This window comes from Anser cygnoides, chromosome 1 (genome assembly GCF_040182565.1).
Source record: "Anser cygnoides isolate HZ-2024a breed goose chromosome 1, Taihu_goose_T2T_genome, whole genome shotgun sequence".
Classification (NCBI taxonomy): Eukaryota; Metazoa; Chordata; class Aves; order Anseriformes; family Anatidae; genus Anser; species Anser cygnoides.
In genome coordinates, this window is record NC_089873.1 from 191,092,368 (window position 1) to 191,106,638 (window position 14,271).

The 14,271-nt window shown below is 44.8% G+C and overlaps 1 protein-coding gene and 1 long non-coding RNA gene across 3 annotated transcripts in view; one reads left to right on the forward strand and one right to left on the reverse strand.

Moving 5' to 3' along the window:
- Positions 1–664: 664 nt before the first annotated feature.
- ATP8A2 (ATPase phospholipid transporting 8A2) overlaps positions 665–14,271 on the forward strand; it is a 330,601-nt gene continuing 316,994 nt past the window's right edge. The window contains exon 1 of one of the 2 annotated variants that reach the window (XM_066989757.1): positions 665–806. In XM_066989757.1, the coding sequence (XP_066845858.1) occupies positions 728–806 (79 nt within the window). In that variant the 5' untranslated portion in view covers positions 665–727. The remainder of the gene's footprint in view (positions 807–14,271) is intronic. The other variant, XM_066989758.1, reaches the window with a different exon arrangement.
- On the reverse strand, positions 10,336–11,587 carry LOC106049614 (uncharacterized). The gene is made up of 2 exons (XR_001214509.3): positions 11,267–11,587; positions 10,336–10,547 (listed from the first exon to the last, which is right to left on the reverse strand). It is a non-coding gene; the product is annotated as an uncharacterized lncRNA (long non-coding RNA).

Here is a 14,271-nt window from a genome sequence, read left to right on the forward strand (position 1 = left end):
TGTGCCTGTCCTTGGTAGGCAAACTCTTATTGTTGCAAGTATTTTGCGCAGAAAGGCGATGTGCTGCAAGAATTAAGTGGTATATTGATTAATCTTTCCTATATTTTTTTTTTTTTCATCCTTGATTTACCAGACGTTTTAAGTTGAGAAGGAATGACATCTTTTGTGAAGAGGCTGGCAGTACGCCAGTACTGGGAGATGTCCTTGTAACCGGAACAAAGAAGCCTGCTTATGGCTCCGGATCCCAAACGGGGTTTGTTGACACGCTTAGGTGCCTAAAATGCCATATATTAGTTGGAGGTAGACAACTTTAAAAACCAGCAGGCCCTTACTTTATTGCATTGTATACAATCACTCATTCTTGGTGATTTGAGCTGTGAGGTGCACTGTGACTTGAGGTGTGAGACACCTCCTCCCTCAGCAGAGGAGCCCGCTAGCTCCCGGGGCTGTGGGGCCGCAAGGCCGGGGCTCCCCAGAGGGGGGCCGGGCGGGGAAAAGGGGGGACACCCCGCTGCCTGGGGGCTTCCCTTCAGCCCCAACCGTGACGGAAGGAGGCAGCGGGTCCCCCTCCGCCTCAGCCGGGCACCTTCCCGGGCCCTCGGGCGGGCTCCAGCGCCTCGCCCGCCCCCGCAGCCGGGCCGCAGCGCGGCGTCTGCGTGCCGGGGGGGGGCCATGGCCAGCCCGCCGCCGCCGCAGCCCTAGCATCGCCGGCCGCCCCGGCCCCGGCATGCCGACCGGGGCCCGCCTCGACACGGCGCTGAGGATGTCCCTGCAGCGGAAATCCTCCAAGATCCACTCCTCGGCCGGTGAGAGGAGAAGGGGGCGAGGCGGGGCTGGAGGTGGGGGGCGGAGGAAGGAGCGAGGGGAGCCGGGGGAAGGCGCCTCCATAGCCCCGCCGCTGCCGACTCCCCCCCCCCCCCCCCCCCCCCCGGCCCCGCCACCCCCTGCCGGGGCCTTGCGGTGGTCCTCGGGGGCTCGGCCGCTGCCTTCAGGCCGGGGGAAGCCCCCCGCGAGCCCGCAGCCCGGCCCCCGGTTGTAGGCGGGCAGGGGGCGGCGGAGCCCCGGGGAGCGGCTCCGGGCGCTGCCGTGGCCCGAGCGCAGCTCGGAGGGGGCACCGCGTCCTGCCCGCCTTCCTCGTCCCCCCGAGGAGCTCGGTCAGGGGGCTTCTCAGGAGGGTCAGGGGGAAAAACGCTTCCCCAGATGGTTCAGGGGAAGATAGGCACAGATGGAGTGCTTTCAAGGTGAGATTCTGGGCCTTGCGCTGAGTCTGTGGGGCTAAGGTGTGTTCAAAATTTGCTTGTGGTGCTGGTTCTTGGTACTTGTAGCCTCAGTGATGGCTGTGGCTTACAAACAGGTCCCGTAATAGGCCGAGACTTTGCTCCTTTCCTGGGCAAAGCACTGAGGCGCCTGGCACAGCGTCTGTGGTGAGCTAGGGCACACCACGGTGCTTCCCCAGCACGGTGTGTTGGGACACGGAGTGTGGCTGAAGCACATGTCCTGAGCCCTCCGCTCTGCGTTAAAGCTCAGAGCACCTTGAGAGCACGTACAGGATTACTTTTGGATGACGCTGAGCTGGAAGAAGCCCTGCAGCCTCTGGTGCCTGTCCAGCCCATCGAACCAGGCTGGAGGTAGTTCGAAGGAGAAGCCCTTTGGCTCCTCCGCACAGCCCAGTTTCTCTTGTCGTGTTCTCCTATTTGGCCTCGCTGCTCACAAGGACAGGACCTCAGGGACCTTCGCAGAGCTGCTGAAGTAAGCAGGGCACTAAGCAGTGAGGTGTGTAATGCTGTCTCACAGGAAATGGTAGGGTTTCAGGCTAGGATGTGGCACATCACCAAGCTTTTTGCATCTTCAGTGTAAGACGTTCAGATGAAAACAGCCCCAGTTTAGCAGATGGCTCTGTTCAGTGGCTGGGGTTGTGTCCAGTTCTGCAGTCTGACTGAAATCCTGTCCTTCTGTGGCAGGGAGGCTCCGTTCCCCAGAGCTGCAGTTCAGCAGGTTAATTTTCAGCCTCATTTTTGGAGTTCAAACCTAGGTGTACTTACCTGTAACCTGCCCTCCAGAAGATACCCAGATGCACAACACTTGGCAGCTGGAGAATGCCTAGCTTGAACGTGGGATACACAGCGAGTTTAAGCTTCAACTTGTGTAAATCATACTTGGGGATCTAGGTGGCTCAGTTGCACCTCAGTCATGTCTGTGTGCCTGAGCGATACTGGATGTACTAGCAGGGGTTTATCTATAACCGGCTTCAGACTTTTGCATGCACCCTGCTTTTCACATAGGAGAAATCCGAAGTAGATGGTACTTTGAAGAACGATAGGGGTTGCTGGTTAGCATTGCTGTCACTGCTTCTCAGTTGTTGAACAGTGAGTTTCATATTTCACATTTTGAATATTTTCCTGAAGGATAACAGAATAATACCTTATGGGGCGTATATTATACCTATACAAGTTTACATAATACCGGTTAGTGTAACTTAATACATGGTTTATTAACGGAGATGATCATGGTCGGCTTAGGTCGGTACCTGTGGGCTCCCACTTAGCACGAGGGTCCTGTCTGGCCCCTTTCATCAGCAGTCAGATGGTTACACGGTCACCCGTCTGAGTGCTGACGTGGCTCTGTACCGGTCTGTGTGATCCCGAATGGCAGCAGGGAACGGGCAAGGCAGGGGTGCTCTGTTTGTTCCAGCATCCTGCAGTCTGATGTCTGCGTGGACTGAACAGGCTCTCACGAGAGGCTCTGTGCTGGGTGAAACCAGCTGCCACAGACATGTTTGGAGACTGAACCACACAGCTGAAAATCTGTTCAGATGTGGTTGTGTGATGCCACTGCAAAATCTGACGGCCTTCCCTGAGCTGAATGGTGTGAAGAGGGATAGGTCACCCTTTCTTCATCCTCAGTAAGGGTCAAGTAACCTTGTCGTGATCCACTGCAGTTCCCTTCACACAACATTTGTGAATATTCTACCTGCTTTCCTTTTCTAAAAAGATCCTGCTTGCTTTAAATAGTTGTAGCTTGCTTGCTAGTCCTGTTTACTTTAGCGAGAGTTTTAGTGATCTTAAAGTATTAGCTTTCAGTTTGAGTCACAGAGATTTCTCTTCATGCTGTGTCAAGCATTTCGGGAGCTTATGGATGTACTTTAGCCAAGAGGAGCTATACCTCAGTGACGATCTGATGATGTCTTTCCACGTCAGATCCAGTTGAGATGTTCTGCCCTCATGCATTTTGTAGCATTGCTTCCACATCTGCTAATACAGGATAAAATGTAATTAGTATACTTAGTAGAGTTTTAAACCTGCTTAGCAGTGGTACAGAGGACTTCATAGAAAAGCAGATGAGGTGAAAAGGAGAAATTAGAGATGGCGAGTCACCTCCTGCCACTCAAATGATCAGTCCTCTTCTTTTTTGTGCATTTGCTCATTAATCGATTTCTTTTTTTGCTTTGTACAACTAAATCTTTTTATTGCTGTAATGTTGTACCAGCTGGGCTAAATTGATTAGATTTAAATTATTCTCAAAGAAGTCTCCAGCTCTTTGCTGTTGGAACCACAGACATCAAAGCCTAACCTGTTCTTCTCTTTCCTGTCTCCTTAAGTCACTAAAAATAAGCAACTGTCAATAACACATTGGATAATTACACAGTAGCATTTTTATTTTTAGGGCAAAAAATGTTGAATTCCAACTTTAGAATGGATTAAAGGTACAAATGATCCTGATGTCATTTACTGCGGTCTTTTGCAATGTCTCAGAAGCGTGCATCAGCAAGAAGAGATCATTTCAGTGCAGAGGTAGTCCCTGAGTCTTCTCCCAGGGCATGAGGAACTGAAATGTAAACATCATTTCACGGTGCGAAACCATACTCCTTGTATGCCTTTTCCATCTACATTTACTCTTAAATATTTGCTGATATTCCGTGCTGTGTATTTGGTCTTAAGAGCAGTGTCTGTCTGCTAGAGCCTTACTCCGTTCTGATTGTAAAGGACCCATCTTTTGTCAGAGGAATGTCTACGTAAGCTGCAGTCTCTTTGGGCTAGACCATATTTTTTTTTTTGTGTTGTGATAGCGCCTTGCCGTGAGTGAAGTGTTGGGAAGCGTCACATGGAGCGGTTATAATTGCACAAAGGCAATTGTGTTTTGCTCAAAGCTTTCACCTGTAGTCATTTACAGGTCAGGCATAATTCCTGTAGATACATGTGAAAAAGGAGGTGCAGGTGAAACGTAGAGCCAGCTTTGCACTAGTTAATTACTGATGTTGCTGCTTCAAAGAAGGTATCTTTTGATACTGCAGAGGCCAGGTTCAGGCAGCGCAAGAACTGCAGTGAAGACAAAAGCTTTTGCTGCGAAGCTCACTGAGGTCACCTCCTCTCAGGGGTTGTCTACACCCCACCTGGGAGGCAGGTCAGCAGGCACCCTGAGTGCCTTTTTAACCAAACAAACCCCAGGGAGGGGGTCGGCACGGTGCTGAACTAGCAGATTCATAAACTGTTAACATGCAGATGTTTAAGGGCAAAAGCCCTGTTCTGCTGTGGGAGGGAGACCAGGCAGTTTTAGGGACGCTGAGCAGAGAGGTACTTGCCCAGCAAGTGCATTTCATGACCGTGAGAATTAACAGGAGCTCCCGACACATCTAGCGAGACTGTTGTGGGAACAGCGTCGGCACACAGAAATTCTAGCCAAGATATTTTTCCAGGTGAAGACTAAAGTGTATGTGTGTTTCTGTAAACTGTGTGGTGGTAATTACCTATCGGCATTACTGAGTTCCTGTTTCTTTTCATTGATGTCTAACTGGCACCTAACAGTATAATGTGCAGCTTACTCAATCACATCAAAGGCCCAATCCTATTTTCATGAGCATCAGTAACAATTATGCCTTTTGAGCAGGATCGCATCACAATAAACCCTAATGTTTTATGTTACTGCGCTTTTGTATTAGCACAAAGTGGAGTCTTCTCAAGCAGGGCGAGCTCTTGGTCAGGTGTGAACTGAGCTGGTGGCAACGATGGGGCTAACTCAAGGCCAACCCCAGCTCCTGGTGTCTTGGGTCACTCGCTTAGAGCTTGTCCGGCTTTGAAAGCTAGTTTGGGTTGGGATAGGAGGGAATTTAAAATACTTCTGCTTGTGACACTGAATTAGAAAAAAATGCTGTATGCACAGCTCCTGTGGAATAACTTCATGTATAGACAAGGGCCTAAGTGTTGTGGCAGTAGAAACACTTCTTGTGAAGAGAGGGGTGAGATCATGAGGAAACATGAAAGATCAAACTGCTCAGATGAAGGGGGACACAGTTATTTAGGAGTTAAACAGATTTAGCTAGCCTTCGGTTTTATGATTAAATATGTATTAAATAAAAGTAAATAGTTCTACCCTACTGTGTAGTCAATATTTTAACTTAAATTGTCTTTTATTTGGCTACAGTCACAACTCCATTAGAAACAGACACACATACTGCCTGCCTTAGGAACTACTTTTTCATTCCCTGCTTCACTTTCTCCACAGAGGACTTTAGTTCCAGATTTTAGCTCCCTAGCAGCGTCTGCTGTTAGTATACTGCCCTGTGCAGGGTTGGTCAATGTCTTTCTTGCTTTCTGGGTGGATCTAAAAGCGCTGACCTCCCCTTGTGATTAGCAGTAGTGCTGTTGTAATTACATGCAGGGTTACGTGAGCGTAACGTGAGAGTGGTGTGGTTGCAAGGAAACCAGCCTGCCTGTTCACGTTCCTAGAATATCCTAAAGGCAATGAAACTGCACCTACTGAGTGTAAGAAGAATAGTTAAACAATGCTTTAGCTTTGCCACGAGGTTTGAGTACAATCTTGATCTTACCACTCCCTCGTGGTTTTTACACGGAAACCTCAGGCTTCAGAAATGGTGCTGTTTTAAAGCATTCCTTTTTTTCTCAGTAATTAACTCTTGTTCCCTCCCCAACAAGTTCCAAGCTGACAGCTCTCAATGACTGCACATGGAGTTTTGAACGATCATCTGAACATTGATCCTGCCACCTCAAAACCATCACTCTCCAATTAGTCACCACGTCACAAGCCATCTTCGTTGTAGTGAAGACTTGCTAAGAGCCCAGCAAACAACCGCATCAGCCATTTCTGCTTTTCTGGAAGGTATTCAGGTGATACTCCATAGACCTGCTATTTGGTGATACTCTCAGCCGGCTCATTTCCCTTTCACCTTTCTTCTTTGAGCTGTCAGATATACCCTCTAAGTAATCTTTGAATCTGAGAGGACCGATTTCCTACTTGTAAAGTAGTGTTCTAGGCGCCTGTGTTAGCTTTATTACTCTATTACATTACCATCTCATATTTGTTTTCTTGTACCGTGTGGCATTGTGGCACATTTGAATTAGTTTGTATTAGCACAAATATCAAAATATCTGTTACTGACGGTAGGTGTAGAGCCTGGTGGCTGACAGGTTCTTTTAAGGGATGGTTAATCACAAAATCTTTCTTGTGTGTGTAGCTAGTAGAGCAGAGCAGTATATAGGGTGTTGAAAAGGCAGTTGAACATCTCTGCAGTGAACAGCTTTCTGCTTCTGGGACAGTTATTAATTAAGTTTGGCTTGGCCTTTTCATCAACATAAATGTTTTCCTTTCAGTCTACTATCTTTTCTAGCTAAGCCTTTTGGAGCAATGGCAGATATATGAGACGTGAGATCTGAAAGCTTTAGATAACCGATTCTCAGCTGGCACACTGAAAGGATAACTTGTGAGAGGTTGTTGACATGGTGGAAGACTGAGGAAAAAAAAAAAAGAATTTTTTTCTGAAAATAAAAGTAAAATTGTCTTACGTTTTTTCATTAAAAGTTGCAAAATAAAAAATGAAGTATCAATATTGACAACTTCTTATTAGAACAAATGAAGTATCGATATTGACAACTTCTTATTAAACCAAGTGTTTCAGTATTTGTTTGGAAAGCTTTCACAACTCTGATTAGCATTTCTGCCACCTTTTCATAAGGAATTCTGCCTACTAGAAAAGTTCCTGGGCAGTTTTTTTCCTGTATAATGAAATGGAGAATCACAAGAAGTACTGTGTATGTTTAATATATTTCCACTTCTTTCCACCCTCACAAAGGATATTTTTATTATTTTTAGTTCTATTTAACAACTTCAAAACTGTTGCACTGGGGTATCACTGCAAAGTACAAGTGAACGGGAACTTGCCTTCCATTTGACTAAAATGGAAGAGCCATAATAGGGTCAGACCTGTAGTTCATAATAAATCCTACAAAATGGGACACTATATCTTAGCCACAGGTTTTGTCTGACGAACCTACCTTATTTTAGAGTGGTGTAAATCAGGATTAGCACAACTGAAGTCAGTGTATAGGCTCTATAAGGAAGAGAAGGTTGATTTACATCATTAAAACTTACAGGAAGGTCTTGCTTGATCTTTAACTCCTAATCTCTTGAATACAGGCGACCAAAGCCATTTATTTGATTTCATTAGACAGGTAGGCAGCTGTAAAGAGTGAAAGCAGAAGAGTTTATCTCATGACAGTAATGCCACCCTTACTCACTTGCTGTTTTGAATAGAAGGAGGGCTGAGGCCTTATCTCGTGCTGCCCCAGCACTGCTCTGCCTCAAGCACCGTGGAGGGAATCAAACATCCTGAGCCTGTGAGATCTGGGAGTGTCCAGCCCAGTGTTTGTGAAAAGGATGAATGAGTCAAGTACCCCAGGCTTTTGTGTGCCCTTCAGTAATTTCGGCAAATGTCACCTTATCATAACTTAGTAGGTGCAGTTTATTTGGAAAAGACTCAGCCTAGTTCCTGTTCAATGCCTCTGAGTGTTCAGCAGTCCAGTTGTTGGGTATGGGATGAAATACACAAACCTCAGTCCTTGTTTTGAAGAGGGACAGAAGGAGAGGAATTACAGTTCGCAGATGCGACCCAGCCTGAGGAGAGGACCGGTCTTGCTCTACCGATTAACAATCAAATCTTGTTCCCAGAGTTTCACTAATACAAATCCGTGCCTGGAAGACATCCTTGTACCATTTGTCGGCCTGGTAGTAGGGGGAAAAAGCTTGCATAAGAGCTTACCAGACAGACAGAAGGACAGAGTGCTGTCCTCCCTCCCTGCTCCCAGTGAAACTGGTCCTAATCCATCACTGCCTGAAGAGCAGTGTCTATTCACCGGGCACTCCTTAGCTAAAATCCTGACCCTTGCTGGAGTTTTCCCACCATCTTCAGCAAGTGAAAAGGTTCTTACCCTCTGGTTGTGATGGATGTAACTTTATTCACAACTCTGAAATTTGCTTACCCATTCTTTCAGGAGACTTTAAACACTATAAATCTTCATTAGGATACCAAAAGGGAGTGATTGGTCTTAAGAAGAAGAAAAGAGCGTCTAAAAAGATCTGAAAAATTTGAGATGAAAGAGTTGGTTGCTTACAGAGAAAGCAAAAAGATTTTGGGGTTGGGGTCCAAATTAAGACACTTCAGGCAAGTGCCATTATTGGTAAACTTACTAGCATGCAGATCTGCAAATTAACTCAGTGGACTTGATTTAGGTATGTTCCAACTTAAGAAATTTGAGTTGGACCCCATTTCAGGGCTTTGTATTATAGTGTTTAGCTCCTGCAATAAGAAGAATTAAAGCTACATTTTCTTGAGTGCATAGGGACAAAGTGATCTGGTACCCTACTGGGGAGACCCACATTACTAACGGGGTCAATGCAGTGGCTGTTTTGGATATGATGAAGCTCTTCAGGACTACATACGCCATTTCAGTTTGGCCAATACTTCTATATCTATTGTTTCACAGTATTTTGGTGGTTTACTTACGAGCTACCAAATGCAAGCTTCTGTCAGCCTAGCTATTGTTTAAAAAGTTAAGTTTCTGTACACATAAAGAGAATTATTTCAACTGTATTCTAGTGCTGGTTCAAGAACAAACTTCCAGACATTTAGTCTGAAAGTAAGAAGCCTATTCCTAAATATCAGACAACTGTTCAGAATGGCTGTCAAGTAGGAGTAGTAGGAAAGAAGTGTAGCTTGATCTCATAACTGAATTTGTTTGGTATATGTACAGGTCTATGAAACAATCAGTTGGAATAGGAGAATCTGAACTTTTAAACAGGTGTTTGCTTTTAGGTCTGTATTTTTAAACACCAGGTAGAACCAGGAACTTCATGGGCAGAAGACAGACTCTTACACATTGGTCTCTCTAGGAGCAGGTTGTTAAATAGGACCAGCATTTAATATATAACTTCCTCTGAACGATAACAACCATCAAACAGAGTATATTCCAGCACTTCCTTTTCACTATGCTGGGATTCGGATGATCTGTGATGTCTGCTGTCACCTGAGTTTCAGATTCATTTCTCACTCAAAGATGACCAATAATTGTTTTGGAAAATAGCAAATAGTGCGTGAAGGCAATAATACGAGAGCTGTAAAATAATGGAAGAGCGTTGTGGCAGAGGGGAGGGAGTTGGCATCCCTAACCGTCTTATCGACAGGAACAAAAGAAAACAGATTATCTGGAAGAGAAAGTAATGAGGTTGCAACAAGCAGCACAACCATGGTTGTCCAAAGAAGTAGTCTGAATTTATAGAAGAAAATGTCAGTCCTTACAAACCGTACTACTTTTATGGTAGAGAAAAGGCAGAGAGCTCGTGCCTTTCCATTTTTTTGGTGTGACTGTGCAGGATCATAGGATATCTGCAAAATCCCAGGTCCTACAAGAAGGTCTCTTCAGTTCCTTCCTCCAGAGGAGCAGGACGAGGCAGTGTATTTTGTCTCACTGTAGACTCGCCTGCTGTCTAAAACACTATCCGTCCTCATCACCAATGAAGTGCCATCTCCCTAAATGCTGGTTACCCACCCACTTTAGTTCTGGTAGGATTTTGAGTTCGCTTCAAAGGACTGCACCTAGCAGAGGAGAGAGCAGGAGATGTTCCAAGCCTGATCAGCAGGAGAGACCTCGATGATCCCAAACTTTCATCGGCAAAGAAAACTGCTCATCTGAGGCTCTGAAGAGGGGGGAAATTCTGCAGTCCTGAGCACTGGGCAGGATGATCTGTGATGTCTGCTGTCACCTGAGTTTCAGATTCATTTCTCACTCAGAGATGATCAATAATTGTTATTATTATATGTTATTATTATGTTATGATCAATAATTGTTATGGAAAATAGTGAATAGTGCATAAAGGCAATAATTTGGAATAATAATGGGAATTTGTCGAATTGTTGGCCTTCCTGTTGATTACCTACAACACATGGGGTATGTTTTTGTGTTGTTGATTTTTTTTTTTTTAAACCCAAACCCCAAAGAGACAATTAAGAAAGCCAGGAATAAATCTGCTGCAATAATAGGTCTGATATAATTTTGTTGAGACAGTGCAGATTTGCATTAGTGTAAAAACAGGATGGGATTTAAATAATTTCCTACTCCTTTTGGTACTTTGGCTCATTAGTCAGGTTTCCAGGCTCTGCGCGTTGGGTGCTGTGTGCTTCTGCTGTCATTGCTGCTGTTTAAAGAGCCTTGAAACTGCTCTGTCAGGGTGTCAGCGGAATCTCCTATGTAGAGAGATGCCTGGAAAACAGAAGCAAGACTTAATCTTACACCTTCTTTTTCCTGTCCCTGTAGCAGATAAGTGCACAGGGTTTAAAGGAACAGGTAGAAGGATCCCTGTGGCGTCCTGATAGTCTGCATATCTCCTCTAGAGTCTGTTAATTACTCCCATTTTCACAGGTTGTTGAGCACTAAGTCTGGCATTCCGTATTCTTAAAAATCTTCTAATGTGGGAGCATCACCTCATCTCCTTGCAGACCTCTAAAGATAACCTGTTATTAAATGCCTTTTTTTATTTTTAATTTTAATGTCCCTTTTCAGGCACCAGACGCTTTGCGTGCAGCCGTCCTGCCGAATTTCTGCCTCGTTCTGTGACAAGTTACAAATCAAATCAGTGCCTCGGTTATGCCCACAGAAGAGGTGAGGGGGTTCATATCTCTGTGGCCCAGTTCACATCCAGAGAGGGCAGATGGTACACACAGAGCGTGTGCTGCCGCTAATGAGGGAGCAGGCTTCTGTAAACAGCCATGCTTATTGTAATCAGAATTAACGAAGTACACGAACTGCCATTCAGTAATAAAATATGAGCACGCTGAGTAGGAGCCACAAAATTTACTGAACTGGGGAAGGACAACAGCGATGGGGCGGCTTCTGTTTTCCCAGGGAGCTAAGGCTGCTTTGCTTCAGTTCCAGGTATTTTGTCATCTGTGTTAGTGGAGTGAGCAAGGGAACAATTTTACCTTCTTCACAGAGTCAATATAAAGACAGCAGGCAGCTACACAGCATTCATATGGTGCTGGGGGAATAAAAGGTGGTATAGGAAAAGGTTTCCTGAGACAGACAGGCTCTCAGATATCAGTATTTTTCATAGTTGCTCTCTGGATTTGGTGGTATCAGACATCATAAAGCTACATCCACATGGATATTCTGGAAAAGACAAACAGAGCATGACCTTTTGTTTAATCCTTTACATCTTCTAAAGGTTTATTTTTACAAGGGCATTTTATAAGCTGCATTTTTGTAGTCTTTTTGCTCTACTTTGTGTTGTTAAAATCGCTTCTTAACAACAATCCCACTCCTCCATAAACAATTCTAGTAAGGAAATTGCTATGTCAGTTTCTATAGACGAAAATTTGAGGCAAGTGATTAACAACTTAACGAAGGGGGGAGGGAAATCCAACATTAAGAAGATTGGCAGTCCTTCCGTCACTGTGCTGTGACTGAGGCTGTAACCAAAAATAGAGCTGGATTAACAGAAGAAAAGCAAGTAGCTAAAACTGAGGTCAAAGCAAAAAATACTGAGGTGCCTCAAGATTACCTCATATGCCAAAAGCTAGGAAGAGCTATTTAAGGAGCTTTCCTATTATATACACCTGTGAAAATCAGTTGACAATGTGAGAACAGTGAAAAAAGACTTAAATAATAAAAAACCAATTAAGAGATCAAGGACCAAGCTGTAAAATACGAGAGAAAATTATAATTGCCTTTTGTGGTTGCTCACACAGATGTTAATATGGATGTTATTACAAGTAAATTAAAAAATAAGCTGTAAAGCATGCCAGAAATAGCATCAGTGCTTACAAAAATAAAGGAACAGTAAAAATAAGTTATCTGAAAACTCTAATTTTGGCAGGGTAACACAGGAACCCCCAAAGCTAAATCAGTTCTGGTTGAAAGTAAAAAGTAAGCATAACAAGATGTAAGCTCTGCCTGCCGCTAATTATTACAGCTCTGTGTGTGGTAATGAGCCCCAACACCCTAATTTGTAGGTTGAGAGAAGCTATTGCATGCAGATGAGGAGATTTTAAAAGAGGAAAAAGGAAGCAGAAAGTCTTGTCTCTAGAAGTTTTTGTGTGATAGGCTGTAGCATTTAGGAGGCTTGCTCTTTTTTTTAGCTTTGGTATTCAGGCAGGTGAGTTTGGGGGGAGGAGGAAGTTGAAAGTATTAGAAATTCTTATTATATTCATAACTTTTAGTTTTAGATGGAGTAGATATTGGTAGGTGTTTTTTTTCATTGTAGAAAAGATAAAAGTATGTTTTCGTGGTAGGAAAGTGATAGGACTTAAAAATATCAGAGTTACAACTGTGTGGTAGGAGCCACCTTCAAGATGAAAATTGTGCTTTATGTGCTACAGAGACCCCTTCTTGCTTGTTAGGGGTAGGGTTCTTGGGTTGTAGGAAGGGGGTGTTTTAGCTGTGGGCTCCGTATGAAGGCAGTAGCTGCGTGGAAGGCATTGCTCCCTGTTGAATAGCTCTGTTCTTGGCAGCAAGGTGGAACAGCTCTGTGGAAATGTCTGTGAAGATCTCTGAATGTGACATAGCAAACAGAGGGAACGGCATGGAGCTGGGACAGGGGAGGGTCAGGCTGGGTGTTAGGGAAAGGTTCTGCACCCAGAGGGTGGTCGGGCACTGGGACAGGCTCCCCAGGGCAGTGGTCACGGCCCCAAACCTGCTGGAGTTCAAGGAACGTTTGGACAACGCTCTCAGACATAGGGTCTGATTTTGGGTGGTCCTGTGTGGACCCAGGAGTTGGACACAATGGTCCTTGTGGGTCCCTTCCAACTTGTAGGGATCATCAAATCATAGAATATTCCAGTTTGACTCACGTATGAGCAAATAGTTTCTGTAACACTGTGGGAGTGGGGGGGAAACAAGGAAGGCTTTTGGGCTTCCAAAAAACAATATATATATGTATGAAACAACCCCAGATTTGAGAGATCTAATTTCCTATGTTATTTTCCCATTAAAAAAAAAAAAAGAAAAATACTGGGGGGGATAGGAATGGCTATTTGCCTTTCAAAAGATGTCTTTTCTTTTCCTTCATGGCAGAGGGAGAAACTTCAGAAACCTCTGTCTTAATCCTGGAACAGATACAGCTCAGCACTGTCTGAAGGCTGCTTGAAACTGCCTGAAGGAATTTAGGACCTCTTTTGGACTCTATCTTGAACCCATTTACTGTACTTAACAAAAGAGAAGGGTGGCTGAAGTCTAGCTGATCAGATTGTTTTAGGAATGTCACTGCGGTGCTCTGTGCATACAAATGAATGTGCTGTCACTGGAAATGGTGGTGATATACAGCTTCAAGCAGTGGTTTGTTTGTTTGGGTCTTCTTCCCTTTCCTCCCCAGGGCTACTTGGCCATGAAAAACTCCTCCAAGTGAGCACATGAGTCATAAGCATAATTTCCTCTAAATGCACAGTGCAATACCCGATAATTAAATATTGAGGAGGCCTGTGATTCTCGTCTTTGCTCACTCTGGAGCAGTTTGAATAAAACAGCGTGTGCCCATTGCAGCCAGGTACTGGCACGTCTGAAGAGCTGAGAGATGATGCAGTACAGATGTAGGTAATCCTCAGCAGTGATGGAATAGGTCGGGCTGAATCCTGATCTGATGGAAAACAAGCGTGTAAGGCTTTGGCAGTGAGGGGCGTTGTGTGAACCCCAGCAGACCTGTGTGGTCATAGCCCCAGCTAGTCCAGTCAGCATCACTCTGCCTAAATCATGTTCACCTTCTCCGGGCTGCAGCAGTTTAGGATACGCTCTACAAGCTTCCTAGAAAAGTCTGTGGAAGCACCGTAGGGTATTTTTTGGAGATCAAGCCACTGAGGGTATTACCTTTCTTTAGAAGAAGGCAGGTAGAGAACGGTAGGGAAAAAGACAATATAATACTTTTAGAAGTCATCCCGTACAGATGCTACAGGCAAGATAGCTGTTAGGGGTGGAGGGAACAACACTAGCATGAGAA